This window comes from Lampetra fluviatilis, chromosome 68 (genome assembly GCF_964198595.1).
Source record: "Lampetra fluviatilis chromosome 68, kcLamFluv1.1, whole genome shotgun sequence".
Classification (NCBI taxonomy): domain Eukaryota; kingdom Metazoa; phylum Chordata; class Hyperoartia; order Petromyzontiformes; family Petromyzontidae; genus Lampetra; species Lampetra fluviatilis.
In genome coordinates this window covers 5,866,610-5,890,482 of record NC_136342.1, presented here as the reverse complement: position 1 = coordinate 5,890,482, position 23,873 = coordinate 5,866,610, and the positions used below count along the sequence as shown (strand labels likewise).

General features: G+C 49.4%; 1 protein-coding gene across 1 annotated transcript in view; it reads left to right on the top strand.

Annotated features, from left to right (window-relative positions):
* Positions 1-23,873, top strand: part of SMG7 (SMG7 nonsense mediated mRNA decay factor) — a 61,260-nt gene that overhangs the window by 5,149 nt on the left and 32,238 nt on the right. Inside the window, 10 exon segments of the mRNA XM_078883000.1 lie at positions 3,801-3,918; positions 6,776-6,908; positions 7,559-7,733; positions 8,869-8,940; positions 9,957-10,107; positions 11,767-11,902; positions 12,402-12,603; positions 15,865-16,018; positions 20,079-20,158; positions 22,253-22,313. Of these exon segments, the coding sequence (XP_078739126.1) occupies positions 3,801-3,918; positions 6,776-6,908; positions 7,559-7,733; positions 8,869-8,940; positions 9,957-10,107; positions 11,767-11,902; positions 12,402-12,603; positions 15,865-16,018; positions 20,079-20,158; positions 22,253-22,313 (1,282 nt within the window).

The following is a 23,873-nucleotide window of genomic DNA, read 5'->3' as shown; positions in this document are numbered from 1 at the left end:
GTACCTGGTGCAGTGTGTAATCATTGCCACTCACGAGACAAAGGTGGTCAGGCGTTGTGCTGACCACCCACCCCAGTGTGCTGTGCTGGCCTTCATAGGTGCTACTCGCTAACAGCACTTGCCTCAACAGTCCGTGAAAGGCTACATGGAGGATCTTTGTCTCGCTATTAGCATCTCTGTACATCTGATTGTAGATGTGCCTTTGTGTGAGTGTAGACATCTATCACTCCGTGTATATTACTCACTGCTATTTGTGAGTATATATCTCACTGTGTCTGTACATGTGGGTGTGTATCTTATTATGTGAGTGGGTGTGTATCTTATTATCTGAGTGGGTGTGTATCTTATTATGTGTGTGGGTGTGTGTCTCACTGTGTGAGTGGTTGTGTGTATCTCTCTGTGTAGGTGTGTATCTCACTGTGTGAGTGGGTGTGTATTTCACCGTGTGTTTGGGTGTGTATTTCACCGTGTGTGTGGGTGTGTATCTCACCGTGCCCTCCCTTCTCTATGCTTGTGAAACGTGGACCTCGAAAATGGAACATCTGCGCCGGTTAGAAACATTCAGGCTGGCATGCCTACGACCCATCCGGGGTTTAACCAGGCTGGATTGTGTGAGGAGCTCACAAATCCTTGAAAGATCTGGACACATTCCTATCAGTGAGCTCCTCCGGCAGGCAAGGCTGCGTTAGCTGAGTGGACTTGCTGATGACTGATACCAGCGGTGTCAAGATCGGCCTCTATGGAGGAGGCTCGTGAAGGACGCTGCTACTGGGCAGTTGGATGCAGCCGCGCTCCAACAACAACGGAGGGCAGAGGAGCGACGCTCACAACAATGAGCTCAGCGCCGGGTGGCTAAAATGCAGCAAGTTGGCACAGTAGAGGGTACAGCTGGTGCATCTACCGGTTATCTCAGTCAGCCAACCTATGGCACCTGGGTCTGTCCTGAAACCTCCTGTCAGCGAGCCTTTGACACTTCACGTGGCCTTAAAGTGCACCTGGCCTGGCACAGGCACCGTAGTGACATCACCGTCACTTAGTGACGAATGGCAGGTATTGGTATTTGGTGTGTATCTCACTGTGTGGATGGGTGTGTATATCGCCGTGTGAGTGGTTGTGTGTGTGTGGAGCAGTAGTGTCGCGGATAGCACGTTGCGCCACGAACCTGGCGACCCGAGTTCGATTCCCACTCACGGCCAACACCAGTGACCAGTGACGATTATCTGAACCGGTCCTGGGCCTTCCCTAGGTCGACTCAGCCTCAAATTAGTACCTGGTGCGGTGTGTAAACATCGCCACGAGGGACACAGAGGCGGCCAGGCATGGTGCTGGCCACCCACCTCCTCGTGTGCTGTGCCGGCCTTCATAAGTGCTCGCTAACAGCACATGCCCACACAGTTTGTCAAAGGCTATATGGGGAATCTTTGTCTTTGTGGGTGTGTATCTTACTGTGTGTGTGGGTGTGTATATCACCATGTGAGTGGTTTTCTGTGTCTCACTGTGTGAAGGCGTTTCAGAGTCTTGAGACCAGGAAAAGCACCAGGCAGAGATAATCTCCCAAACGAAATGCTGAGGGAGGGTGGCGTTTGTGCACAGACTGCCCTACATGACATCATAATAACAGTCTGGACCACTGGACGAGTTCCGCAGGATTGGAAGGATGCCCTTGTGGTCCCCCTCTCTAAGAAAGAGGACCACACAGACTGTAACAACTACAGTGGCATGTCACTCCTCAGTTTGCCTGGAAAGGTCCTGGCAAGGATTATTCAACATCGCTTTGCCAGGCACGCTGAGGAGAGGCTTGCGGAGCCCCAATGTGGTTTCAGGAAAGGGCGGCCCTGCACAGATGCCATATTTTCTGTCCGTCTGCAACAGCAGAGGTATAAGGAATTCTAACAAGACCTACATCTCTGCTTTATTGACCTGTACAAGGCCTATGATACCATCAGTAGGCCTGGGCTCTGTGTTGTTCTTTGTGCTTTCAGAATCCCTGACACACTGCTCACAATCATTAAGGACCTTCATGATGGTGAGCGGGCCCGGGTAAAACTACGTGGCCGGGAGTCAGAGTCTTTCCCTGTAGACCTTGAGGTGCGACAGGGATGTCCTCTGGCTCCCACATTATTTAACATATATTTCGACCACGTAGTTCGTGAATCCTTTGATGGCTTTACCTGAGGAATTTCCATCTGGTACAGATACAATGGGAGGCTGATTGATGCCCGGGTGCGGTCAAGGGATGGCTCCCTATTGGTCAACCATGTTACGTATACATGGTTGCTGCTCACTCAGAGGAGGAATTGGATGCACTGCTGCTGAACCTGGAGCGTGCCACTAAGAGGTGGGGCCTTCCCATAAGTCCCACCAAAACTAAGCACCTGCCTGGATATTTTGTACCATCAGACACTCCATCTCCACAACTCCCAATTGGTGATGGGGCAGTTGTGAAAAAAGTGGAGAGTTTCCCATACCTGGGCAGTGTGCTCATCACCGGCTCTGGTTTGACAGCAGAGGTCTCACTCTGCATCATTCGAGCGGCATATTTTCATCAGCTGCGTAACGCTGTGTGGAAGCTACCTTGTCTGTCACTCCACATGAAGATTCAGGTCTTCTCGGCCATGGTCATGCCCTCCCTTCTCTACGCTTGCGAAACGTGGACCCCCCTAATATAACATCTTCACCGTTTAGATACATTTAGGCTGGCTTGCCGACGATCCAACCTGGGTTTAACCAGGCTGAATTGTGTGAGGACCTTACAAATCCTTGATAGATCTGGACAAAGTCCCATCCATGAGCTCCCCTGGCAGGCAAGGCTGCGTTGGCAGGGTAATGTAGTCCGCATGCCCAGCCGTATGCCTTAACAGCTTTTGTTAAGCCGGATAGAGGGGGCTAATTGGGCATGGCACGGGCTAGAGAAGAGATGGAGTAATGTGGTACAAGAGGACGTGGAGCTAATTGGACTTGCTGATGACTGGTACCAGTGGTGTCAAGATCGGCCTCTGTGGAGGAGGCTCGTGAAGGACGCTACTGGGCAGTTGGAGGCAGTCGCCCTCCAACAACAACGGAGGTCAGAAGAACGACGCTCACAGCAACGAGCGGAGGGCCGAGCGGCTAAAACACAGCAAGTTGGCACAGTAGGGGGCACAGGTGGTGCATCGGCCAGTCATCTCAGTAGACCATGAGACCTGGGTCTGTCCTGTGACTTTCTGCTGGTGGGCGTTAGGCATTTCACGTGGCCATAACATGCACATAGCCTGGCACAAGTGCCGTGGTGACGTCACCGCCACTTAGTGGCGAATGGCAGTTGTTGTGTGTGTTTCACTGTGTGAGTGGTGGTGTGTATCTCACTGTGTGTGTGTGCATCTCACCGTGTGTGTGTGGGTGTGTATCTCACCGTGTGAGTGGTTGTGTGTCTCACCGTGTGAGTGGTTGTGTGTGTTTCACTGTGTGAGTGGTTGTGTGTGTTTCACTCTGTGAGTGTTTGTGTGTGGCTCATCGTGTGTATGTGTGCATCTCACCGTGTGTGTGGGTGTGTATCTCACCGTGTGAGTGGTTGTGTATCTCACCGTGTGAGTGGTTGTGTGGCTCATTGTGTGAGTGGTTGTGTGTGTTTCACCCTGTGAGTGTTTGTGTGTGGCTCACCGTGTGTGTGTGTGCATCTCACCGTGTGTGTGGGTGTGTATCTCACCGTGTGAGTGGTTGTGTGGCGCTCTGTGTAAGTGGTTGTGTGTGTTTCACTCTGTGTTTGTGTGCGTCTCACCGTGTGTGTGTGGGTGTGTGCGTCTCACCGTGTGTCACCGTAGATGGCTCGTTGAGCGCCGCTGACGTGTGGACGTCCCGCCAGAACCTGCAGGACGTCTACCAGAAGATGCTGCTCACGGACCTGGAGTACGCGCTCGACAAGAAGGTGGAGCAGGACCTGTGAGTGCTCGCCTCTCGCTCACACTCGCTCATACTTATACACTTGACTCACATTCTCTTCACTTACACTCGCTTACACTCGGACACACACACTCGCGTGCTCCCAGTGATCATCGGATGCGTTGCTCAGCACGCTAACCCCTCCCCACACACTGACATAAACTCACACATACGCGCCTATACACACACGCACAATTCCCTGTGTAGCCTTTAACAGACTGTTGGATAAAGTGCTGTTAGCGTGCACCTATTGAGGCCGGCACGGCGCACGAGGGTGGCTAGCACCTTGCCTGGCTGCCTTTATCTCTCCACTGCCGATGTTTACATAGTGCACCCGGTACTAGTTTAAGGATGTGTCTACCTAGGTTCCGATAATCGCCACTGGTATTGGCCGTGAGCGGGAATCGAACTCGGGTCGCCGAGTTCGTAGCGTGCTAGCCGCTGTACAACATCTCCCCACACATTCACACATACAACAACAACCGCCATTCGCCACTAAGTAGGCGGTGACATCACCACGGCGCTTGTGCCAGGCCAAGTGCACGTTGAGGCCACGTGAAGTGTCGAACGCCCGCTGGCAGGAGGTCACGGGCCAGACCCAGGTGCCATGGGTCGACTGACTGAGATGACTGGCCGATGCACCACCTGTGCCCCCTACTGTTACAACTTGTGCTTTAGCCACCTGGCGCTCCACTCATTGTTGTGAGCGTCGCTCCTCTGCCTTCCGTTGTTGTTGGAGGGCGACTGCCTCAAACTGCCCAATAGCAGCGTCCTTCACGAGCCTCCTCCACAGAGGCCGATCTTGACACCGCTGGTATCAGTCATCAGCAAGTCCACTCAGCTGCACATCCTCCTGTACCACGTCACTCATCTGTTTTCTAGTCCATGCGACACCCATGTAGCCCCCTGCATTCGACCAAATATAAGCTGCTTGGGCATGCGGTGGCTGCGCATGTGGGCTACATGATCAAGCCAACACAGCCTTGCCTGCCGGAGTAGCTCAATGATGGAACTTTGTCCACATCTTTGAAGGATCTGATCTCCTCGCACAATCCAGCTAGTTTAAACACAGGGTGGAATGTAGGCAGGCCAGCCTGAATGTTTCGAACCGACGCGGATGTTCCATTATAAGGGTCCACGTTTCACAAGCGTAGAGAAGGGAGGGCATGACTGTGTTCGATAAAACGATACACACCCACTCACAGTGAGACACACAACCACTCACATGGTGAGATACACACCCACACACACAGTGAGATACACACACAGTGAGACACACCCACACACAGTGAGATACACACACACACACAGTGAGACACACTCACCCACACACAGTGAGACACACACCCACACACACAGTGACATACACACCCACACACAGTGAGACACACCCACTTACACAGTGAGACACACTCACACACAGTGACATACACACCCACTCAGTGAGACACACCCACACACACAATGAAATACACACCCACTCACAGTGACATCCACACTGACACACACAGTGAGATACACACCCACACACACAGTGAGACACACACCCACACACCCTTTTTAGAGTCCGCGTTTTTGCAAGCATAGATAAGGCAGGACATGAATGTTGTCAACAAGACCAGAAGCTTCCTGTGGGTGACAGGCCCAGGTATCTTCTACACAGCAGCGTTACGCAGCCGTTGAACAAAAAATAATGTCACTCGCCTGATTCAGAGTGAGACCTCCGCTGCCCAGGGAACTCCTCCACTTCTCCAGAACTGCCCCATCACTCGCGGGAAGTTGAGGTGGTGGAGAATTTTACGACGTAAAATAAAACTCTTAAACTATTTTTACTTTATCAAGTAAGGCCCACTGAGCTATGCAGCTCTTTCAGTAGCGACCTGGCAATCACATATGATTGCTCTACGAAGTGGCTTATCACGTGGACATTCATAGCAGCCAAATACTTTAAACGCACTTCTCTAAATGTGGACGGGAAAACTGGAGGACCCAGAGAAAAATGCACGTGATCACGGGGAGAACATGCAAACTCCAAATATACAGCAGGCTTCAGGGTCGAGATTGAACCCACAACCTCCTGTATACCAGGTGAGCTACCCAGGCAGGTGCTTGGTTTTTGTGGGGCTGATGCCAAGGCCCCATCTCTTATTGGCAAGCTCCAGGTTCAGCACTAGAGCTTGCAACTCCTTAAGAGTAGTACCAGATAATCAGCATACACAACATGGTTGACGAATAAGGTGGTCATCCCTTGACCGCACCCAGGCATTCATCAGCCTACCATTAAATCTATACCACAAGGACATTTCTCTGGTCCAGCCGTGGAAAGTGTCTCAATGGATGTGGTCAAAAATACAGCTAACAAGCACGCGCGCACGCTGTCGACATGCGCGACCCTGCGATGGAGTGCTCCGTCTCACGCACTAACAGTGCCTCCCGGCGCCTCTTTGCGCCTGACTTCTATTCGCCGCGCCTCCACACACCTTCCCGCGTCTTACCCACACATCTCTGTGTCTCCCAATTCCCATGCCTCCCCATACCTCCCTGCCTCGCCGTGTCTCCCCCTTTCTACCTTCACCTCTCCACTCCTCCCTGTGTCTCCTCCTTTCTCCCTGTTCCTCACCTCTCCACTCCTCCCCGTGTCTCCCCCTTTTTCCCGTTCCTCCCCTCTCACCTCTTCACCTCCCTGTCTATCCTCTTTTCTCCCCACACCTCTCCACTCCTCCCCATGTCTCCCCCTTTTTCCCCGTTCCTCCCCTCTCACCTCTTCACCTCCCCGTGTATCCTCCGTTCTGCCCGCATCTCCCATCTTACCTCTCCACCTCCTCCCCCGCACCTCCCCTGTGCATGCTGCTTGCAGGTGGAACTACGCCTTCAAAAACCAGATCAGCAGCCTCCAAGGCCAGGCGAAGAACAGAGCTAACCCCAACCGTGGGGAGGTGCAGACCAACCTGGGGCTCTTCCTGGAGGCGGCCAGTGGCTTCTACACACAGGTGTGGAGGGCTGGAGGTGGCGTCTGCATGTCCCCCACCCCACTCTCCCACCCCCGTGTGCCCACATCTCTCACCCTGCGTCTCACCCTGTCTCTCACCCTGTCTCTCACCCTGTCTCTCACCCCGCGTCTCACCCCGCGTCTCACCCCGCGTCTCACCCTGCGTCTCTCCACGTATGCTCACGTCTCTGACCCTGCACCTCACCCCGTCTCTGACCTTGCGTCTCATCCTGTCTCTCACCCCGCGTCTCTTCACTTGTGCTCACATCTCTCACCGTGTCTCACCCTGCATCTCACCCTGTCTCTAACCCTGTGTCTAACCCTGTGTCTCACCCTGTCTCTCACCCTGTCTCTCACCCTGTCTCTCACCCTGCGTCTCATCCTGCATCTCTCCATGTGTGCTCACGTCTCTCACCCTGCGTCTCACCATGTCTCTCACCCTGCATCTCACCCTCCGTCTCTCACCCTGCGTCTCACTCTGTGTCTCTCCACGTGTGCTCACGTCTCTCACCCTGCGTCTCACCCTGCATCTCACCCTGTCTCTCCACATGTGCTCACCCTGTGTCTCTCCACATGTGTTCACGTCTTCTTTACCCTGTGTCTCACCCTGCGTCTCTCCCCCACCCCCTCCCCCCCCCCGTGTCTCCCCAGCTGCTGCAGGAGCTGTGCGTGGTGTTTGAGGTGGACCTGCCCTGCCGCGTTCGCTCCTCCCAGCTGGGCCTGGGTATCGGACCGCCGCCGCCTATGGAGCCGGCCATCGTGAAGCCGCAGCCCAACTCCTGCCTCTACATCTGCCAGCACTGCCTCGTCCACCTGGGAGACATCGGTAGGGGGGCGACGGTCTCCGTAGCGACGGCAGTAACCGGCGTCACCGTAGCGACGGCATTTTTACGGATTTTGCTCGGATGCGTGTTAACACATGGTTGCCCCCCCCCCCCCCCCCTCAGGAGAAGGATCCCAGCCCTTGAGTTAAAACTATCAACTCTGGCTATCCGCCTGATGGTGTCCGTTGTTGTAATTACTGGCGAAACGTCACGGTCCTCGAGTTGTAAATGTTGTAGTGGTTTTACTCTCCCAAAACACAACCGGTTAATGCTGTAAAGTATACACTACACTATATACTATAATATAAATGTAGTGGGTTTACTCTCCAAACACACAACCGGTTAGTGCTGTATAGTATACACTATACACTACACTATACACTATGATGTAAATGTAGTAGTGGGTTTACTCTCCAGCACACAACCGGGAAGTGCTGTATAGTATACACTATACACTACACTATACACTATAATTGTAAATGTAGTAGTGGGTTTACTCTCCCAACACACAACCGGGAAGTGCTGTACGAGTAACGAATTGGCACGTTTTGTTCACGTCACAAACCTTACTAATTGGCTTTGTTGGGTGGTGGCGGGTCTAACGACACATTTATCCTCACGCGATCTAACCCAAAACATTTCTTACGAAAAATATTGGTCGCGAAAGCCTAACGTGTTAAACTGATTTATTTTTATTTTACTAGGTAAGGGTCCGCTGAGCTTACATAGCTCGGCCGAAGGGCCTTATCATTCACACGTGGAAATTTATAGCAGCAGCCAATTACTCAGAATGCATGTTTCTAAACACGGAGGGAAAAACCCATAGGACCCAGAGAATAATCCACAGGACCACGGGGAGAACACGCAAATTCCAAATATACAGCAGCAGTCGTCAGGGTCGGGATCGAACCCACGACCTCCTTTATACCAGGCGAGGTAGTTAACATCTCCTAGCCACCACGGGTTAGGTTGTATAGTGCTGCTGCTACAGTGGTGGTGGTTATGATCATGGTGTGGCCCCGTGTGTGTGTGTGCATGTGCACTTGTGTGTGCTCGCTAACAGCACTTGCCCGAACGTTCTGTTAAGGCTATACGGGGGGATCTTTGTTTTGCATGTGCCGTGCCTCCCCGACTCAGCTCGCTACCGCAACCAAATCAGCCAGGCGGAGTCATACTACAGGCATGCTGCGCAGCTGGTGCCTTCTAATGGTACGCACACACGCACGCACACACGCACGCAAAAACACGCACGCAAAGACACGCACGCAAAGACACGCACGCACACCCCAGGGTACTAGGCGCACACACACAGACAGGTCTACCAGACCGACGGTTTCATCTCATCCACCACCACACTGTGTTCAACCACCACCACCACACCACAGGTCACAACAACAAACACCCACCCACTCATTCACTTGAGCTGCTATCATCACGTGTGGCATGTATGTATGTATTTATTTTGACCGTCTTTCGCACCCTACGTAGCCAACTGTTCTGATCAGAGGTGTGTCGTTCTTTTTCAAAAGCGACCTGCCCACAATTGATAGCTCAGCGAAGTGGCTTCTCACGTAGAAATTTGTAGCAGCAGCGAAATACTCTAAACGTGTGGTGATATCGATTCTAAGTGTGGAGGGAAAAACTGGAGGACCTGGAGAAAAATCCACGTGACCACGGGGAGAAGAACATTCAAACTCCACATATACAGCAGGCGTCAGGGTTGGGATCGAACCCACGACCTCCTGTATACCAGGCGCAGCATGACCGCTGCCACTCTACGGTAGCCGGTGCCAACAATTGTGCCACATGCCACTCGTTCCCTGCCACATGGCATTGTGGGGGAGCCTCGGTACTACGTCTTCCTAGCTGAAGATGTAGTAGCGATAAAGTTATTTTACTTACATTTTTCTCCCGATTCCAATGACGTACATGCGTGTTCCGTCATCGGAACACATGTTAAATAACTTTATCGGTACGTCTTCAGCGAGGAAGACATAGTACATGTACGTACGTCATCGGATCTCAAATAAAATTACTTTATTGGTACGTCTTCAGCTCGGAAAACTTAGCACACGTATAGTACGAACGGAATCAGAAGAATCGTAAGAAAACTGATGACGTACAATGATGTACATGTACGTACGTCATCGGGAAGGGGCTAAGTACGGTGTACTTGCCATGTTTTACAACACCTTGCTGCTGCGTGTGGTGCGGTGCGACGGCAGGCCAGCCGTACAATCAGCTGGCGATCCTGGCATCGTCGCGCGGAGACCACCTCACCACCATCTTCTACTACTGCCGGAGCATCGCTGTGCGCTTCCCCTTCCCGGCGGCCGGCACCAACCTCAGCAAGGCCCTGTCCAAGGCCATCGAGGGGCAAGCGCTGCACCGCACCACCACCAAACAACCGGGCCCGGGGCCACGGCACGCCGGCATGCACGCAGAAAGAGAGGCCACGTCTCCTAGCCACTGTTAGGCACCTTCAGTGGCGAGATGTGAACCCATCGATAAAACTGAACGGCGTTTATATTCTTTGGGTCTTTCGGTAAAGGTACGTAGATAGGTTATTTTCTTTGAACCTATCTACGTAACTTTACCGAAAGAATATGAATTCCTGCAGTCACGAAAGTCAAGATTTGAACGGCGTTTCACGGGTTGTAATAAAAATTAGAATTGCTTGGGGTCTTATTTGAATGGTAATACGTTCAACTTGTTGCGTGCCAGAACGACACGGAGGCGCAAGGAATCACGGACAAGCAGGAAGGCACTCTACAAACTATTGAAAAACTAATTTTTATTTTACCAGGTACAGACCTACTGAGCTATGTAGCTCTCGAATGATAGCTCAATCAAGTGGCTTATCATTATCGGTGGAAATTTAAAGCATCAACCAAATACTCTAAACACGTGATGTTGATTCCAAATGTGGAGGGAAAAACCAGAGGACCCGGAGAAAAATCCACACGACCACGGGGAGAGGGAGAGACAGACGCAAACTCCAAATATACAGCAGGCGTCGTCAGGGTTGGGATTGAACCCACAACCTCCTGCATACCAGAGGAGGTAGTTAACATCTCCTAGCCACTGTGGCTCACTCACTTGGTGAGCCAGCGCCACCTACTGTCCAAGCTCCACGGTCCTCTCTGTTTATATTAAGGAGTTAATCGGCCAATGAATGAGCGTTCACATGCAGTAGGAAACCGGAGCATGCCTAGCGAGAAACCACACGCGTGCGAGGGGGAGACGCGCTATTGCATACAAACGGAAGAGGTGGAACTCCACATCTGTTTTTGCTGTACTGCCTCTCTGGGGATCCAGGGGATATGGCTTCTCCTCGGAAGTCTCCCTGCGGGAAGGGAGTTAAACAACAGCTGGGTGTGTTATTCATCATAAAGGTTTATTGTTGGTCGCGAAAGCCTACGTGTTAAACTCTTTTTTTGTTTGGGTTAGATCACGTGAGTATAAATGTGTCGTGAGACCCTCCACCACCTGACACAGCCAATTAGTGAGGTTTGTGTCACGTAAACAAAACGTGTCTCTAGTTCAGCGCACACCGGTTGTGTGTTGGAGAGTCAAGCCCACAATAACATTTACCATTCGAGTAACCGTGACGTTTTGCCAGTAATTACAACAACAATCAGCAGCCTCATCAGGCGACAGACACAGAGTTGTGAAGAAATCCTCCTGCTGTTTCGGTCTTAAATAGAGCAGGTGGTAAATGTGATGACATCACCTGTGAGCCAATCGGGGTGTGAAGACGAGAGAGTGGGGGGGGTTAATATATTCATTAAAATTATAATGGGATATCTATGATTGGGCGGTTGAATAACCCCACGTATTGTTTACGTGACAAGCCCTTACTTAATTGGCTGTGTCGGATGGTGGTGGTGGCGGGTTTAATGAAACATATTTCCACGATGTAACCCCAAAAACACCTACATAATGGATTATATTGGTGGGGAAGCTTCTTATTACCGCTGCTGTTACTACGACTACTACAAGTTGTGTTCATTGTTTCTTTGTGGCGTCCCGCAGGAGGGAGGAGCCCAAGGTGAAGATAGGGCTGCTGGATTTTCTGAAGCTGTTCATCCGCTTCCACGCTCACGTCTACTTGGGCAAGAGCCTGGACCGCCTGGTCACGCTCAGCCACAAGCTGGAGGAGGCGTTCAAGGTGAGACGTAGCAGCAGCAGCGGCGGCGGCAACAGTTGCAGCAGCAGTGAGGATAGTAATTGAGAGCATTTGATGTTGGAGTTATCGCACGGACTAAACTCAACTATTTTTATTTTACCTGGTAAGGCCCCCACTGAGCATGTATTACAGCTCTTTTTCGGGATCGAATCCATGACTTCCTGCACACCAGGCGAGGTAGTTAACATCTAGCCACCGTGATGATGAGAGAGAGACGCAGACTCCAAATATACAGCAGCAGGCATCGTCAGGATCGGGATCGGATCCACGACCTCCTGTATACCAGGCGAAGTATTTAACATGTAGCCACTAATGATGAGAGACAGACGCAGACTCCAAATATACAGGAGGCGTCAGGGTCCGGATCGAACCCACAACCTCCCGTAAACCAGGTGAGGCAGTTGACATCTCCTAGTCACCGTGGCCATTGTGGTTGCGATGTAACCAACCGCTTGCCCTGTGCTCTGTGCGACGGGAGTAGGGGCTGCTGGCCGCCAGGGCGCTCTCTGCCCAGCAGCTGGTGCACCTGGTGGTGGTGACACTCTTCCAGATGCACCACCTGCGCGAGGGTGGCGGCGGCGGCGCCGTCGAAGAGCAGCAGCCCGAGCCCGAGCAACAGCAGCAGCACGATGGTGACGACGACGACGATGAGACGCGGTGGACAAACGCGCTCACACTCTACAGTGAGAAGAAGCGGCGACACGGGCGTGGGGAAGGGAGAGGTGTGGGGACAGATACAGTCCCGGATTAAGCTAGTGCGAGGCCTGTAGCATATGTTATGAGGAGGCCCTAAATTAAAAGAAAAACACCTAAATATTGAAACACAAATTTTTAACTTGCATAGTAAAGTCATTGTATTTTTTCATTTTCTATACAGCCAGATATTTTTCGATTTAAAGCTTTCGTGACTGCAGGGATTCATCTTCTTGGTTCTTTCGGTAAAGTCACGTAGAAGGGAAGTAATAAAATAATACAAATAAAACATAATAAAACAATTCTCACGACGTTTCGGCCACAACGCAAGCAGCCATCCTCAGGCGAAGAATGAAACACCCCAAGCTTGGAGCGTATATTTAAGCTGGGTTAGAGGGGGGGGGAGGTGGGAAGAAGAGCGCCTAAACAAAATAATTTGCATATCAAGAGGAATTCAGCATATGGAAAATGCGTAGGAGGTGGGCGGGGGGGGTTCCAAATCAATACTATGCCCGTGCATTATGCAGGATTAGCAGCATCAAAGGGGGGGGGGGAAGGGGGGGAGCATTAACAAAGGAAAGGAATGTTAATAGTATGTAGCTGTAGTTACTAAACAACCACGTAAAAAAAACTACAGTATAAACTGCATGACAAACTAAAGTATAAACTACATAGCATCATCAGTAAACTTACTATACTCTACAATAAGCTGAGTTACTAACAGTAAGTAATACATGAAAAATTCTACGTTGTAAAAAAATTATATAATATGCTTCCATCTAAACTTTATTCTCTTACATCACACGCGTCTATACCGTACTATATACTTCCATAGGCAAAACCAACATTAAATTACATACTGTATTGCTATAAACCACCCTATACCTTATACATTTTTAATATAACACTATGTATTATTCTACCCACCCTAATGTGTATCAAAATGGTTTATTACGTCCTTCCAGTGATTGCTAAGCCAGAATCCATCTTCTCGGTTAAAATTGTCTCTGTGTTTGTAAATGTGGATCGCCTCATGTACGAATCTCTCATGATAGCCAGATGGCTTGCAGAGAACCTCTGTCTTGGAGAAGTCAATGTCATGTGAGCCCACTGAGTTGTAACAGTGATCTGCCACGGCTGAGGTGTTTGTCCTACAGTGTTTCAGGTCAGCTTTATGTTCACGGATGCGGTCCGAGACATGTCGTTTGGTTTCCCCAATGTAACTGCCTCTGTGGTAGCAGTTACATTGGGGAAACCAAACGACATGTCTCGGACCGCATCCGTGAACATAAAGCTGACCTGAAACACTGTAGGACAAACACCTCAGCCGTGGCAGATCACTGTTACAACTCAGTGGGCTCACATGACATTGACTTCTCCAAGACAGAGGTTCTCTGCAAGCCATCTGGCTATCATGAGAGATTCGTACATGAGGCGATCCACATTTACAAACACAGAGACAATTTTAACCGAGAAGATGGATTCTGGCTTAGCAATCACTGGAAGGACGTAATAAACCATTTTGATACACATTAGGGTGGGTAGAATAATACATAGTGTTATATTAAAAATGTATAAGGTATAGGGTGGTTTATAGCAATACAGTATGTAATTTAATGTTGGTTTTGCCTATGGAAGTATATAGTACGGTATAGACGCGTGTGATGTAAGAGAATAAAGTTTAGATGGAAGCATATTATATAATTTTTTTTTTTTACAACGTAGAATTTTTCATGTATTACTTACTGTTAGTAACTCAGCTTATTGTAGAGTATAGTAAGTTTACTGATGATGCTATGTAGTTTATACTTTAGTTTGTCATGCAGTTTATACTGTAGTTTTTTTTTACGTGGTTGTTTAGTAACTACAGCTACATACTATTAACATTCCTTTCCTTTGTTAATGCTCCCCCCCTTCCCCCCCCCCCCCTTTGATGCTGCTAATCCTGCATAATGCACGGGCATAGTATTGATTTGGAACCCCCCCCGCCCACCTCCTACGCATTTTCCATATGCTGAATTCCTCTTGATATGCAAATTATTTTGTTTAGGCGCTCTTCTTCCCACCTCCCCCCCCCTCTAACCCAGCTTAAATATACGCTCCAAGCTTGGGGTGTTTCATTCTTCGCCTGAGGATGGCTGCTTGCGTTGTGGCCGAAACGTCGTGAGAATTGTTTTATTATGTTTTATTTGTATTATTTTATTACTTCCCTTCTACGTGACTTTACCGAAAGAACCAAGAAGATACAGCCAGATACTATGACAAATCGCTAACCTTCAACACCCAGTCGTTCATGAAAGTTTAAGGCAGTGTAGTACTATAGTAATAGAGCAAGTCCAGAATCACTGAACCGGAATTGATAGCTTGAAAGCATTTAGCGCGGGGCCCTTGAACGTGCGGGGCCCGTAGCATATGTAGCTGCTTGTGCTACGAGGATAATCCGGCACTCGACATACAGAGGAGGATAAACCACCATCATCATCATCGCGTAAACTTCGATTTTCATCCACGCAGCAGCAGCGGCTTTTGGTTTGCCGTCGAACAAAGGCGGTGGTCACCGCATCATCGCGCGGCGCTTTGAGATGCACTTCTGCGGTTGTCTGGGACGCTCTTTCCTTCCGATATTAGGAAGCCACTGGTGCAATACACTTTTAAATCATCATCTAGATTGGCAAACTAATTTATTTAGAACTGCTTGTTGTTGTTGTGTTTAGGTTGTTGTCCTTCCACCCGCGCACCTATTAGCGCAGTTGGCTACGTACGGTGCGAAAAAATTTAAACATACATACACACGCGGGATTAATGTCATACACTGGTAAATGAAGAGGCGCACAAAGGGGAGATATAGGGGGGATACTGCCACACACACAGGGGGATAAATACGGGGGGGGGGGGATACAGAGGGATGGTAAAGGTCCTCGCACACACGAGATAGATACAGGGGAATACATACAAATCAGAATCTTTATTCATCCTCGAGGAGATTCCCGATGAGCTATGAAGCTCTGTTTTACAGACAACAAACACGATGCGAAAAAAAAACAATCGGACACTCGTATTTCTTGTACAGCGGTAACTCAGCGGAGTGAGGGGCCAGGGGTAGATACAGGGGGACGCAGCAGTCTGGGAGGTCGCGTGGAGAGAGATGCGGAAGCTGCCACCAACCTTGTGCCACGCGGGAGGTTGTGTGACGAAGTGTGCCGCCGCGTGACGTCGTGTGACGCCGTGTGCCACCGCCTGTCACCGTGCAGGCGCCCTGCTGGACGGGTTGTGCCGCTACGCGGTGCTGCCGGCCAATGAGGAGGTGCGGGCGCCGTCGGCGCTGCCGGCCGTGAAGGTGGCGCTGGAGTGGCTGGGGGCCCGTCCGGTGGTGGTGGAGCACCGAGCACTGCAGCAGCACTGCCAGTGAGACGCTCGCACGTACACGCACATGCACGCGCACGCACGCATGCGCACACACACGTGCACGCACACACACACACACGTGCACGCAGGCACACACGTGCACGCACACACACGTGCACGCACACACACGTGCACGCACACACACACGCACGTGCACGCACCCACAGGTAAAGCTGCTGCGTAGCTCCTTTGCAGAAGCGACCAGGCTATCAGAAATGATTGCTCAACGAAGGACTCTTATCACTTGGAAATATGTATCAGCCAAATACTCTGAAATGCACGTTGATTCTACAATGTGGAGGGAAAAACTGGAGGACCGAGAGAAAAATCCACACGACTACGTGGAGAGAGACACGCAAACTCCAATTTACAGCAGATGCCAGGGTAGTGATCAAACCCACGACATCTTGTATACCAGGTGAGGTAGTTAACATCACCTAGCCACCGTGATAACACTGGTCAACACCCTTTTTCTGGCATACGGTATTCCAACAGTTTTAAGGCAATTTTGGGGTGTTGATTCCAAATCTGGCATCAGTTTTCGTCTATCACATCAGGTTTTTGAGATATCAAATATTGCATTTTCAATAGAAACTGCAGAAGAAAAATATTAAATAAATGTGGATTTCTACATAAAATGATAATATAAACACTATCCTAAAAATACAGCACCATATTTTAACACTAAAGCAGTCACTGAGTCACAACAACTTGCAATAATAAGTGACAGAGTTAATTTCGGGTAAAATCAATTAAAATGGGGTATGCCGATAGCATAAAAATTAGATGTGATAGAGCAAATCTGAGATCAGATTTGGAATCAGCACCATGAAATTAGTCTAAAACAGCTGCAAAAGTCCAGGCCAGTTGGTAACACACTACGCCGTGAAGCACTGAAATCCTGCAGTGCCCGCAAGGTTCCCCTGCTCAAGAAAGCACATATACATGCCCGTCTGAAGTTTGCCAATGAACATCTGAATGATTCAGAGGACAACTGGGTGAAAGTGTTGTTGTCAGATGAGACCAAAATGGAGCTCTTTGGCATCAACTCAACTCGCCTTGTTTGGAGGAGGAGGAATGCTGCCTATGACCCCAAGAACACCATCCCCACCGTCAAACATGGAGGTGGAAACATGCTTTGGGGGTGTTTTTCTGCTAAGGGGACAGGACAACTTCACCGCATCAAAGGGACGATTGACAGGGCCATGTACCGTCAAATCTTGGGTGAGAACCTCCTTCCCTCAGCCAGGACATTGAAAATGGGTCGTGGATGGGTATCCCAGCATGACAATAACCCAAAACACATGGCCAAGGCAACAAATGAGTGGCTCAAGAAGAAGCACATTAAGGTCCTGGAGTGGCCTAGCCAGTCTCCAGACCTTAATCCCATAGAAAATCTGTGGAGGGAGCTGAAGGTTTGAGTTGCCAAACGTCAGCCTCGAAACCGTAATGACTTGGAGAAGATCTGCAAAGAGTGGGACAAAATCCCTCCTGAGATGTGTGCAAACCTGGTGGCCAACTACAAGAAACGTCTGACCTTTGTGATTGCCAACAAGGGTTTTGCCACCAAGTACTAAGTCATGTTTTGCAGAGGGGTCTAATACTTATTTCCCTCGTTAAAATGCAAATCAATTTATAACATTTTTGACATGCGTTTTTGGGGATTTTTTTGTTGTTATTCTGTCTCTCACTGTTCAAATAAACCTACCATTAAAATTATAGACTGATCATTTCTTTGTCAGTGGGCAAACGTTCAAAATCAGCAGGGGATCAAATACTTTTTTCCCTCACTGTAGCAAGATATCTAGGGGTTATAATGGATAGAAGCGCAAGCCCTGGATAAAAGAGATTCGTGAAAACCAAATGAAGAATCGCCCCGGCACGTAAACTCACAAACGAACCCCTGGGGTGCCATGGCCAACGTGCTGTGAACTGCCGCCACCATCCATCACTGGTCCACTCAGTTGGCAGAGTCGCCGCGCTCCAGCTCGCCCTGGCAGCTCGGGTACAAATCTTGGCCAGATGCGCGATTGAATGAAGCTATGCCCAACAGAACCTCAATGCTGAAACTGACACCAATCCCCCTGAAAAGAACAAGAATAAGCTTTATTCCCTCTCTGGCAGTAACACAGGACTTGTGTTGAGATGTTAAAACACCAAATAGATATACAGTCATACCTCAGTATACGACGGCTTTGGAATACGTCTAATTTGGTATACGTCGTGTTTTGACGAGAGAAAAATGTCTTGGGATACGACGTCTTGCTTGGGATACGACGCCTTGTTAGAACTTGTATGGGTCGGGATGAGTCACCGCCTACCCGCGTAGACCCCGTTCACGACTCCTCCCCTTCCTCACCACCATCCTCGTAGGCTATCAACTTCTCTCAGCAAGGTAAAGTGACGTTAAACATTTTTATTTCAATTTATTTTAATTTATGTATGCATTTTAGTAATAAGTAGTGTCTAAATTATTTTATACAACCCCATTAATGTATACTGTGCCATATAAAATATAATTTCTTATACTCTGGAACGGATTATTTCCTTTATTTCTTATGGGAAAAATTTGTTTGGTTTACGTCATTTTCGGTATAAGTCCTACCTTCTGGAACGAATTAACGACATATACCGAGGTTCCACTGTACACCTTTTGCAAGGCACACCAAATAGTTATACACCTTTTGCAAGGTATCAAGTCTGCATTAACCACACATTACTTGTGGAAAAACATGCAAAAAAACATGCTGTGACAACAATAATGATGTATGCATTGTCTTTGAAACTGATTGGCCTCGTCTCTGCACCACCATTGTCAGACCAGACTATTAATAGCTCGGGTCGAGCAGTTATATCATTGGGACCTTTTGCCAGTATCCAAAATTTAATTTGTTTAGAACTGTTTTTTGTATTTAGTCTGTTGTCCTTCCTGCCAGACTGTGGAGCGTGCAGCAAACCCACTACTGGAGGTGGCCGCTAAAACCTTGACAGCGGCATTTAAGCGCCTGTTCGTGTTGCCGGACACAAGAATAGAATAGAGAACCACACCCTTTCATGCTCGCCGCACCCCTAACTCAACGGATTTAATTACCCACCAACTCTTGAATGTCATGTGATTGACTGTAATATTATTTATTTTCACGTCTTATTTGTGTTCATGACTTCTAAAATGGTCCCGGGCCTCCACTAGGTCTACTCGGCCTAAAACGAGTGCCTGGTCCCATGTGTGAACATCGCCACTGGGGAGTTAAATGTGGTGGAGCGTGGTGTTGGCCAGCCATCCCCTCGTGGGCCACAGTGCCGCCCTTCATAGGTGCTGCTCGCTAGCAGTCTGTTAAGGCTACACGGATGATCTTTGTATGAGAGCTGTACTCATGTGTGTTGTAATAATAAGGTTTTTCCCCTTGTTTCTGGCAACAAAACTGAAACCTTTTTTACAGGGAATCATGTGTGCATTAACCACAATACTTGCAGTCAAAATGCAAACAAAAACACACTGGTAATATATGCGTTGTCCTTGAAACTGATTGGTCCACACCAGAGATGGCTTTCTTTTGAACCTCGTCTCAATTGGTGCTAGACCAGAGGATGCCAAAAGGCGTACAGCTCAAAGACAATGCACTATCAAAGTAATGAGTGTGGTTTTTGTTTGCATTTTGACCACAGGTATTGTGGTTAATGCACACATGATTCCCTGTAAAAAGGTTTCAGTTTTGTTGCCAGAAACAAGGGGAAATACCCTATTATTATATTTTGATACTGGCAAAGGAGGTATAATGATGTAGTGTGTGTGTGTTTGTAAGCCGTCTCAGTCAACCTGGGTCTGTCCCGTGACCTGCCAGCAGTGAGCCTTCAACACTTCACGTGGCCAGCGATGGCTGCGGTGTGTGTTCGATGTGAGGGTCTGTGTGAGTGTATTAAGCGCGTGGTGCTGTACTGGCCACCCACCCCCTAGCGTGCCACAGTGCCTGCCTTTATAGGTGCTGCTCGCTAACACCCCTTTCCCCAACAGTCTGTTAAGGCTATATGGGGGATCTTTGTGTCTTTGTGTGTGTACCAGGCTATGGCCCAGTTTGGCGCGGCTTCTCAACAGCCTCCAATCGGCGCCAAACGACCTCGACGGCACCGACGCCCAGTCCAGTGAGTACTCGCGCAAACACTCGCACCGAGACAAAGAGCCCCCGTGTAGCCTTAGCAGACTGTTGGGGCAAGTGCTGTCTGCGAGCACCTACGAAGGCCGACACGGCACACGAGGGGGTGGGTGGCCAGCTCCAGTCGCCTCTGCCTTGCCTACCAGAGGAGCTCACTCATGGGACTGTGTTCAGACCTTTCAGGGATCTGTGAGCTTACAAATGAAATGGAAAAACCCAATTTTATGGTGTTGTTTCTCGTGCAGTCCGTCATGAAGGTTTTGGGAGTTTAGATCGCATAAATATAAATGTGTCATTAAACCTACCACCACCCGGCACAGCCAATTAGCTGTTGCTTCAGAACGTCGGTGTGATGGCGAGTAAACCCACAACATTTGCACTTGAGAACGACGTTTCGCTGGTGGATACAACCAGCTTCTTCAGGCCACTTGCCAGAATTGCCAAGAAGTCTTCCTGTGGTGGCAACCTGTTAACCACCTCGCCTGGTGTGCAGGAGTTCGTGGGGCCGACCCCAACCCTGACGCCTGCTGTATATTTGGAGTTTGCGTGTATGTCTCTCTCTCCCCATGGTCGTGTGGATTTTTCTCCAGGTCCTGCGGTTTTTCCCTCCACATTTAGAATCGACGTGCGTTTACAGTATTTGGCTGCTATAAATGTTGATGTGCTAAGCCACTTCGTTGAGCTATCATTTGTGGCCAGGTCGCTTCTTAAACGGAGTTATCTAGCTCAGTGGGCCTTACCTGGTAAAATTAAAAATTAAGATGATGTCATCACTGTGAGCCTTTTTTATCGTGCAGTCGTTGGTGAGTTGGCTGAGACGAGAGATTCACAAGGATGGTGGTCACCGCATCGTGCGCTTTGCGGCACCCGTCTGGAACGCTCTTCCGATATTAGGAAGCCACTGGAGCTACGCTCTTTTAAATCATCATTCAGATTGAAAACTAATTTCTTAAGAACCGCTTTTTGTGTTTAGTTTGTTGTCCTTCCCCCCCTGCACCTCCGGTGAGCACGGTTAGCTACGTACGGTGCGAAAAAGTTCAACGTGCATAACAGTCTGTTCTCCTGTAGCGCCGCGTGTAGTTTTCATAACGCGAATTTGACACAACACGATGAATGTATTCGGGAACACATTTTGTAATGCAGATACAAATTGGACATAACGCGATCGAGCGAGCGGAACTACGTCGTGCGCGAGTAGGAATAAAGCAGTCGTACAGTCGCGGTTTCAGTGTAGCAGCATCATCATCATCGCACAAGGAGGCATTGGGATGCTGCTGGATGCTTCTAGATGCTGCTGCCCACCATGCACCCTGAGTCTTTGTTTAGGCCCTGCGTTAATCATCTCACGTTATCGCGGACTGTGCTTTACCCCCTATATTATATATATAAATTACTATTTAAAACTAAACTATTTTTTACCAGGTAAGGCCAACTGAGCTACACAGATTTTTTTTCAGAAGCAACACATGGGAGCTCAACGAAGTGGCTTATGACGTGGACATTTATAGCAGCCAAATACCCTGAAACGCATCTTTCTAAATGTGAAATGAAAAACCGGAGGACCCGAAGAAAAATCCGCGCGACCACGGGGAGAACATGCAAACTCCAAATATACAGGCATCAGGGTCAGGATCGAACTCACGACCTCCCGTATACCAGGCGAGGTAGTTAACATTTCCTAGCCACCGTGGCGCCCACACTGGTGTCAATTTGCAACGCGGTTTTGCCCATAACGTAACGACTAATCCGCCGCGTTGCAGGAGAAGGGACCGTGTGCGCGCGCGCCGCTCTTCACAACCCCCCTTCACCGTGGCAGCTCCGTCCGTGCATGTGTTGCTTGACCTACCTCCTGAGCCACTCAGCCTCTCCTCCTCCCCCCTCTCTCTCTTCGTACTCCTATCGTGTTTTCGTACTGTTTGTTGTTGTAACGTTCTTACCCATCCCGACTGAACATCTGTGAAAAGAGCTTCATAGCTCATTGGATTCCTCCTGCAGTGTCAATAAATATTTTGATTCTGGTTCTCTCCCAGCTGACGTTCTCTCTCGTTGCCGCCTCCCCCCACCCATCTTTATTTTCTGCCAGGTGCCCCCCTGCCAGAGGAATTTGAGCTGCAGGGCTTCCTGGCTCTCAAGTGCGACACGAGGTGAGAGGGGTGGGGGGGTTGGGCGGTGGCGGCAGCATTGCCGGCGCCGGCGTTTTGTGGGTGGCGCTGAATCGCCGGCTCAGCCCTCGCGTTGTTAAAACTCCGCGTGGGCGTTCGCTCGCCACCGTGAGCCGTTCCCCGCCTCCAGGGTTGGGCGTGCGGCAGTGGCATGCCGTGAGGGCTAATTACGACCGCAGCCTCATCAGGCGACGGCCGCTGAGGTGTGGAGAAGTCCTCCTCCTGTTTCGGTTCTTAAACAGGGGGGCTGGGTGAATGTGACGTTGTCACTTTGGAGCCAATCAGGGTGCAAAGACCAGAGGGGAAGGGGGCGGTTAATGTATTCATAAACATTACAATTGGATGTCTATTATTGGTTGGTTGAATAACCCCACGTGTTGTTTACGGGACAAACCCGTGCTTAGTCGGCTTTGTCGGGTGGTGGTGGCAGCGGGTTTAACAACACATTTATATTTACGTGATCTAACCCCTAAAACACCTCTTATGGATAATATTGGTCGCTCAAGCCCCTGATACTTGTTACATTTGAGGGTCGGAACTCAGGTTAGCGGATTAATATTCGGGTTCGGTAAATTTTTAGACTAGGATTATATTTGTTATTGTTGTGAGTCTCAAAAGACTTCTTGTTCAGGGCCGTTCTGTCATGTTTTCCCAGTAGGGGGCAATGCTGCTGCTGTGGATGATCTCAACAAAACGCTTGTTGTTGTGTTTAGTTTGTTGTCCTTCCCCCGCACCTCCGATGAGCACAGTTGCCTATGTACGGTGCGAAAGAAGGTCAACATAGTATATATGTAGTATATACACTACACTATACACTACTTAACACTACACTACTATACTAGATTGAAAACTCATTTCTTTAGAACTGCTTTTTGTGTTTAGTTTGTTGTCCTTCCCCCACACCTCTGATCAGCACGGTTGGCTACGTATGGTGCAAAAGAGGTTAAATGTTCATAAATGCTCAAAATTTTGACTCCGTTAGGAGTACACACAGCAGCAACATCATCACCGCACTATTACAGAAAGAAAACGTGGCACAACCATTCAGAATCTGGAGATTCGGTGATCTTGCTCGGTAAACAAGGGCAGTTGTCAATATTTAAAACATTGTCCCTTCGCCTATTGGTTGGGTTATTGGGCACCACAGTGGCGAGATGTTAACTACCTCGCCTAGTATGCAGGAGGTCATGGGTTCGATTCCCACCGTGACACCTGCTGTATATTTGGAGTTTGTGTGTCTCTCTCATCATCACGGTGGCTAGGAGATGTTAACTTCCTTGCCTAGTATGCAGGAGGTCGTGGGTTCGATTCCCATCGTGACACCTGCTGTATAGTTGGAGTTTGTGTGTCTCTCTCATCATCATCACAGTGGCTAGGAGATGTTAACTGCCTCGCCTAGTATACAGGAGGTTGTGGGTACGATCCCGACCCTGACGATCTCCGCTGCTGTATATTTGGAGTTTGCATGTCTCTCTCCCCATGGTCGTGTGGATCTACTGAGCATTTGTCAAAAAGAGATTTTTATAGCTCATCGGATTCCTT